This window comes from Acanthochromis polyacanthus, chromosome 2 (assembly GCF_021347895.1).
Source record: "Acanthochromis polyacanthus isolate Apoly-LR-REF ecotype Palm Island chromosome 2, KAUST_Apoly_ChrSc, whole genome shotgun sequence".
Taxonomy (NCBI): Eukaryota; Metazoa; Chordata; class Actinopteri; family Pomacentridae; genus Acanthochromis; species Acanthochromis polyacanthus.
The window spans coordinates 8196680-8204832 of NC_067114.1; the positions used below are offsets into that span (position 1 = coordinate 8196680).

At 40.5% G+C, this 8153-nt stretch overlaps 2 protein-coding genes across 2 annotated transcripts; one reads left to right on the plus strand and one right to left on the minus strand.

The window, feature by feature from the left end:
- Nucleotides 1-312: 312 nt before the first annotated feature.
- On the plus strand, nucleotides 313-2054 carry trappc2l (trafficking protein particle complex subunit 2L). Its single transcript, XM_022201438.2, has 5 exons — nucleotides 313-429; nucleotides 704-876; nucleotides 1275-1362; nucleotides 1738-1817; nucleotides 1906-2054. The coding sequence occupies exons 1-5, from the start codon at nucleotides 397-399 to the stop codon at nucleotides 1949-1951; spliced, it is 420 nt and encodes a 139-aa protein (XP_022057130.1). The 5' UTR covers nucleotides 313-396; the 3' UTR covers nucleotides 1952-2054.
- A 28-nt stretch (nucleotides 2055-2082) lies between these two features.
- On the minus strand, nucleotides 2083-6849 carry pabpn1l (PABPN1 like, cytoplasmic). Its single transcript, XM_022201426.2, has 6 exons — nucleotides 6527-6849; nucleotides 4949-5078; nucleotides 4321-4388; nucleotides 4126-4232; nucleotides 3912-3999; nucleotides 2083-2786 (listed from the first exon to the last, which is right to left on the minus strand). Exons 1-6 carry the CDS (start codon nucleotides 6596-6598, stop codon nucleotides 2457-2459), a joined length of 795 nt encoding a protein of 264 aa, XP_022057118.1. The 5' UTR covers nucleotides 6599-6849; the 3' UTR covers nucleotides 2083-2456.
- Between the last annotated feature and the right edge of the window lie 1304 nt (nucleotides 6850-8153).

The following is an 8153-nucleotide window of genomic DNA, read 5'->3' on the forward strand; positions in this document are numbered from 1 at the left end:
CTAATTCATTTTAGTTGTATTATATTCCCTCTTTATGTTATAAATTCAATAGAGTTGTGTATTTGGTCTTCAACAGCCAAATTATTTAAAAAAAACCAACAAACTGAAAGATTGTTCCGCATTTTATGATGCATTCAATTCCTCCTCTCAACCTTGTACATATCATATCAGGAATAAAAATCGATCAGAAAGACTAATAAATATAACCATTTACTATATAAATCTTGTTAGATAAAATTACTACAATGTCATATAGAGAAGTTACACGAATAATACAGCTATGATACACATAAGACATAAAAATTTGGTACTCAAATTTCTTAGTGCCTTTTTTCCAATGTCTATGAACGCATCTTCATCACGTGACAGTAGCTGACAGCTCAGAAGGAAACTAACATGGCGGTGTGCATAGCAGTGATCGCAAAAGAGGTAATTTTCGTTTTTAAATAAGCCAGCTTTTATCTGTGGCTTGCTTTAATAATATCAAAAGGTATTTCTTGTTTTTCTAAAAGTTTCTCAGCAAATATCAGCTTCCTCTATAAGCCACAAGAAACACCCCGACAGCGCTAATTTTAACATTAGCATTGTTTATGCTGCGTGCTTTTAGATATTTTTGCTAAACTTGTGTACAAGTGGTGTAAAGATTTTGCCTTTAACGGGTTCTTTTTTGTACGTTTATGCCCTTTAATGTCTTGTCCCCTAGAATTACCCGCTGTATATCCGCAGCGTGCCCACTCAAAATGAGCTGAAGTTTCACTACACAGTGCACACCTCCCTGGATGTGGTGGAGGAGAAGATCTCAGCTGTGGGCAAATCCTTGGGAGACCAGAGAGAGCTGTACCTGGGTCTGCTCTACCCAACTGAAGACTATAAAGTGTATCCTTGGTGTTTGTAGCTGTTTATCGTATAAGGTTGAATTCTGGAAAAGCTCAGAATGCCAGTAATCCAAGTGCCTGACTTATCTTTTAATTAAATCATCTTTTCTCAACTGAGCTGAGACTGTGATCTGACTTTGAGTTAATTATCTTTTTTAACAAGACTCGGATAACTCATCTTTTTACATCAGAGACACATAAATATAGATGCATGCATCACTACTACTCAGGAAAGATGTTGAAATCATTATTTACATCTGCATTGCCAGTAATGTCCTGTCGATCACTTCAAGTTGCTATTCTATAAAATATAATGGTATCTCAGTCAGTGGATGTGGAATCTTTGCTCACAAATGGTTTCCTAAAGAGAAAACCAAATATCTTTGACTGGTAGAACAGATATGGGTATGTTACCAACTCCAAGGTGAAATTTGTAATTGTTGTGGACTCATCAAACACATCATTACGGGACAATGAAATAAGAAGTGTAAGTGGACTCTACCAAGTGTCTATAAACGGAGTAGAATGTGATCCCTCTATTAATCCTTCTTGTTCTGCAAGTGCCAGTTATCAACCGACTGATGAGCATCTCATTAATACAGGACTGTAAATAGTTTTTTGGATTGACAGTTTTTGTCTTTGTATATGTTTTCTGAGTTTAGTTATCTGGGAAACTTGATGCTGCTTTTGTGCAGAATCCTCACCATAAGAAGTATTTTAAAAATCTGGATTAATGACTTCTGACAGTTCATAGTATGTTTAGTTTCTCCCTGTAGTAGAACCCAACACAGTTGTCATCAGAGCATCACCACTCCTCTGTTTTTTCTGCTCTGTATTCAAACTTGTATCTGATCTTTTCCAGATGTTCAGAAAATTGCACAACTCTTTTACTGATGTAATGTGCAACCCATTTCACAACCCTGGGGACTCTATTCAATCCAAGTAAGTTCATGTCTGTTAATTTGCTTACTACTAAGGATTTTTAGCACTTTAAGCCATGTTTTTAAACTGTTGACTAATGATCCTCCAGGGCCTTCGATGGGATCGTTTCTGGAATGATGGTACAAACCGGCTGACTTTCCCTCCCACTGCACATAACACCCTTCATTCTTTTGTTTACACATTGCTTTGATTGTTAAAATGGAAAATTGTAATAAAACTAAATGTTAGACATCTCTACATGTGTGTTATTTTACTACAAGTGGAGCACCGGATCATTGTTTTATTTATTCATTTACATAGCAAAGAACTTAACTTATACATAAGGAGGATTTCAACATTACATGGCAGGCAAACACAAAACATCCGCATCGTTTTATAAAAACAGAGATGCAACTGCATAACAAGTTCAGGACTGTCCCATGCATTCACAGCAACATAAGCTAATAATGCAACACCTTTGGTCGCAGTCTGCATTCCTCACATCTCACCCAGATGAAGGACGGATGCATGGCTGCAACTTAAAAGGTCAGAGTCAGTTCTCTGCCTCTCACGGGATACTCAACTCAATGATGCCTGAAAGCGTTAGCTTAAAATAATCACTTCTATCCCCTCCACTCGGTGTGTACGCTGTCGGTAATGCTAGCGCTGCTGAGGGTAGTGCTCTCCGCTCGACCCCGCACCCAACTCCTCTGATGGTGGTGTGATGAGAAGAAGACACGGGTAACGTTTAGGCATCTGTTCGTGGTAGTCCATGTGTCCCCACTGTCTCTTCCCTACAGAGGGTCCTCCATAGTATGGGTGGGGCGTCTGATGTTGTGGCCTCGTTGACTGGTACCGAAATCTGCCTCTGGAGCTGTTGTGATATCGGGGAGGGCGGAAACCACGTCCTCTGCCTCTGGAGTGGCTGCCTCGGTGTCCTCCCCTGTCTGTGGTGCTGATGCCTGGCATGTTGGTCCTTTTGGGCATTACCTGCACCCCAAAGGATACTGTAGTTACTGCTCTGATTTGTTTCAGAAGAAATACCATATTTCCTGTTCAGGACTGATGAACCAAAATAAATAGAATGTCTTGATGCAAAGACATCTGCAGTTTTTCCACATTTAACAGGCATTTTATGCTTTGTTTCTACTTTTAACAGCAAGTTGGATTAACTGCAGTTTGCTGTGGCACATGGCATTTGTCAGTTAAACAGAAGGGATAGTGATGAATCATGTTAATAGGAAGTGGTGGTTTCCAAGCAACATATTGGCACCACTTGAGCTCATAACCAGTGTATGTAAAGTGGACAAACTGTCCCCCATAAGTTTCCAGAAGAGCAGTTCTGAAGCTCAGTATGGTGGCTCCAACTGTCGCCATCTTGGCAATGCCTGACTCTTCCCAATTCCCAGCTAATCCAAAACAGGCAAATAGGTGGAGTGTAAGTGGAGCTGATGCAGATCATCTAAACATCTCCAGTATACGGACTGTCCTGTCACTCAACGCATCCACATAAAATTAAATATGCAAGACTTTGAGATTGAAAGACAATTGAAACAGCTCAGTTCTATGGAAATTCAGCATTCATACAGTTGTCACAATCTGGGAAAACAGCTATAGAGAAAAAATTTTGGACCCAGCTGTACAGTTGGGCATCTTAACATTGGCATCTTTGGAGTTTGACTGACTTTTGGAACTTTTAAGTGACCATTTGAGGAACTGCAGTGTTTGGTATTGGCTTAGTTTCTGAGCCCAGAAGTTGCTCCTTGAGTTTATTATCCTTCCCCTGACCAAATCAAACAAACATACCCAATTATCCACAAATCCTAGAAGCCATTATGAGAAGTAACTATTTCTAAATGTATGTCAATTTCTATGGCTACTTTGAGAGCCTATTGAGCTGCAGACATTCTTTAAATAACCTTGGTCAATCTCAGAGTAGTAGTGTCAAAATTTCTTGAAGCACTTCTTGTAGCATGAACCTACTGTGTTGCTACCAGACATTTCCCTGTGATTTTATACAGGCTGTGTGTGGAACTAAAGTTTGACAAGCATATGAGTGTGCATGGAACAAGTTTTGGGATTCTCAGGACCAACATGTACTGCAGTGCACCTCACCTTAAGGACTCTTCCTCTGAACAAGGTCTCATGCAAACCAATAGCACTCTGTACAGAGTCTCGATCAGAGAACTCAATGTAAGCAAAGCTGTGAAAGGGAGGACAGAAAAGAACGCAGCAAATAAATTCAGATACCGACATGCTTATAGTTGTGTTCTGCGTTCAAACAGAGTCAGGTAACAAAATGTATAAATTATGCACAGATTGAACTCACCCCTTGGGATGACCGGAGAATCTGTCACACAGAATTGTAACTCTGTTAACAGGACCGCAGCCGTTGAAGTGGATCTCCAACTCATCTGCAGTAGCTCCATAGTCTACCTGAGATTTGTCAAACAGCGCATCAGATAACAACTGAGGCGGGGGGGGACAAGCCAAGTATGAAAAAATACAGATACACAAGTCTTACATTTCCCACATAGACGGATCTGTTGTCTGCGTCTATCCTCTCCTCAGGAGTCATATTGTAGAAGGGTCCTGTGGAGGAAACAAAAACAAACTGTATTACGCTGCTTTTGTGCATGCAGTATAAAGAACCTGCTGTCTACACAGGTGGTCACTCCAGGTGAAATGAACACAATGATTACTTTCATGAAAATATCTATTTCTTGCATCATCTTTTACAAAAAAAAATACCAAAACAATACATTTCTGGCTCCCCTCTGATTGCATCTCTGTTCAGCAGAGGAACCAAAAATGGAGGAAGGGGAGGGTAATAGGGATGAGGAGATGCACAGAGGCAGAAAATAGCCACAGGCAGCAAGGAGGACACTTCTGGTTCTCTGAGGCTTGCTGCTTCGTCTCATTGGGCAGTGATGAGGCACATGTGAACACTGTTGTGACCACAGTGAAGTGTCCCAGGTGTTAGCCAGATGGTGACGGATGCTGTTACCTCACCTGCCTGGAGGCTGCAGAGCTACACACCTGGCTAAAAATACGCTGCTGAAGCTTCCCGAGTGCATAATCAGTATTTAGCTGTACACCAGTGTGGCACGACAACAAACCACTCGGCGGATGAGACATGCGATCTGTCTCACCTGGGCGAGGACTGCTGGTCAGGAGCTGCATGTCCACAGCGTCACACCTCTCCTCCTCCTCCTCCTGCCGCCGTTCCGTCTCTTCTTCCATCTCCAGCTCCTGAACTCTGGCCTTGATGGCCATCAGCTCCTGAGAACGGAAACCAGAACTTGAAGCCAATGAGGACAAAGCTGAAGTGACACTCAAAAAAATATACACAAAAGGCTTCCATATACGCTGAGGGGCCGTGTGGAATAGGGATCGACTGATATGGGTTTTCCAGGGCCGATGTCGATTAGTGGTACTCAAGAAAGGCAAATAACCAATATTTGGAAGCGATATGCATTGCATTTAATGATATAACAGCATATGATACAGAGCCTGTCATTCATAGCTAGCCTTCTTCATCAGTGAGGTCGAAAGTAAATGAATATGTAAAAATACCAACAGGAGTGATTGATTTAGGCACTCCACTGTTTATGTGCCATCACCTGAGATTGATCAGATTGTATCCTGTAGATATGTCTGCTGTTTTTCCTGTTCTATCACTTTTATTGCTCACTAAGGTTCATATGTAAAAGAATTATGAATTTTCCAGATTCTGTTTCAGGGTAATCTGTGGCTGCCTCTAACTTAGCTACAAGTCATTAATGTAGCTTTAGCCACTGTGACAGAAGCCAATTTCCTGGTTTGTGGCAACAGCTTGTGTTGGTTCAGTTTTGTGCTTGAGAAACATTCGAGACCACAGGGTGACAACAGACAGAGAGAAGAGGCTGCAACAGACCCGAAGGAGGGCATTTAATTTATCAATAAGTCTGTTAATGAAAATACAGATAATCGGAAAAGTGCCAAATGTTGGCCAGACTGATAATCGGTCTTCTACTAAAGTGGAAACATTCATATCCATTTGGACCAGTGAGTAACTCAAGAGTCTTAAACATCATCATTAAAACACATCAGCTGACTCCTTTTGGAGGATGATGTTCATATTTCAAGTTGGGTTCATAGACTTGAGAATTACCATCAAAGGTGTATTGAGGATGCACTGGAGGTCTTACTTAGACACTCAATGATGGTTTTTACTTTAATTTATCACCCTTCACTATATACAATGTGATATGAAACTATACCATCAGTGACATTTTAATGCAGATACATTATGATTGGCATATGAATGAATGAATGAATGACTATTTGGTGACCACAGGCAACATTACTTATAGCCAACATTAACTGTATAATAACATTTCAATAAACGTTCATTACTCGCCCCCAGGCGACGTTCAAGCTGAGCTGCCGTGACATTTCTGGGCAATAGCCCAAAAGATTATTTTCAGTTATCTCAGGCTCAAAACACAATACGACCACACGACTGCGGACACTGTGCACCTGACTGGCCCCACAAGTCACCCAGCTCATTCCATGGGACGTGGCTCACCGATGTGTGTTTTGGCTACAACGACACCACATTTGTTTTTGCGCCCGTTTGCGCAGCGTAACGAGCCTCATTTGCGCGCCTCGCCGACGTGCGTCCAAAGGCACAAGCGAACGTGACATCAGCCCTTATTTTGGTTCGCCGCAAACGCAGCGAGACTCACCGGGTCCTCGGTGAAATGCTCTCCGATGGACTCGCCCTCCAGGTAGCCGTACTCCAGATGATTTTCCGCCATGCTCACTGCTCAAACGTAGCATCTGCAAAGCTGCCTGCAGCCTGCCAAAACCCGACACACTCAAACCCGCAATAATAATAATAATATTAATAAAATCGCGCCCTCGCAGCAAAGATAACGGCTTGATGGTCCACAGACGCGACACCTGACGGCATATGAGGTGAGCTAATAGATATCACCTGTGAATGGGACTCATGACGAGCCGGACTGATTGACAGTGGAGCACACGTGAGAGTGATGCTGGAGGAGGGAGTCTTCCTGCCAGTGCCGGATCCACGGCTCACAGGGCCCTGGCTGCTCCAAGGAGGCCACCCCACCCCCATGAAAATACAGTTAAGATAGCCCAACAGTGATTGGGTCAGTATATAATTGAGGGACTTTTGAAGTCCATAAGATATATCTTGCATACATTTTTATTAAAAGTAAAAAGCAATTTTAAAAAAAAATCTTCATTATGATCACATCTTTTCAAATTCCATAATTATTCATTATGGGAAAAAAATCACTTATTAATCATAAAAAATGACTGGATATCACTGAAATGTCAACTAAATGACCATTCCAGTTTTATAACAACCACTTTCTAATTAGGTAAACAATAAGAAAATGAGCTTATTCAAAAAATGTTTTGATTGTGTTCATTTTATTAACTTGAAATCACCATGACAGATATTTTTTTTTGGAAATACCATATATCAAAATTTATATGGAAAATGACAAATTGTTTCTGTGTCCGAGAAATCACTTCAACTAAGTTACCTATTACAAAAAACCTCTCAAGGAAGTGTGTTAATTCCAAATCACATGACCTGCTCCACATGATGTCATTTCCTCCTGAAGAAAAGCCTGGCAAGACTCCAAGACTTTCTTAGTTATTTAATATAAAATAGTGTTTGAGTCAAGTGTAGATTTATTGCATGTCAACAGATATACTAAAATATCCTTACAAAAACCTTTCAATTTTAATTTTACTCAATTGCATATATAATGTTTAGAAGAATATTTCTGTAAAAATGCCATGTGGTGTTTAGTTATAGGCGGCCATGTTTATTTTAGGCCTGAAAACAGCAAAAATAACTATGATACCTGTCAGCTATGTTACAAAAAGTCCCACAAATATATTGATCTGATTAATGATAAGATTTACATTCATTTCATTTAAATACTTGAATTCTCAAAAATAGAATTGTGCAGATTTTCTTGTGTTTGGCATAAATTTCTACAAGTTTCTAATAAGGAAATGGACAAAATGTGTATTTCCATACATCCACCTTACTTAGTCCCTCACCTTTGATGAAAACAAACCACTGAAGCTGGCCAATAATAATGAAAATCTGACGCTTTTGTACTATTAATTTTGCCACTACTGTGTACAAAAGTTGTGAAGCAGTACACTGCACATCACAACACGTAGGAGGAAAGCAGTTGTTTTTATGGTCTCCAAAACAAAGGCATCTGTCAAAAAGCCTAGTTTTGTGTGGAAGACTTCTGACAGGTATAGTGCTGCCTTCAATAAAGCTTCATAGTTAGTTCTTATGCTCAGCTTCATTTCACC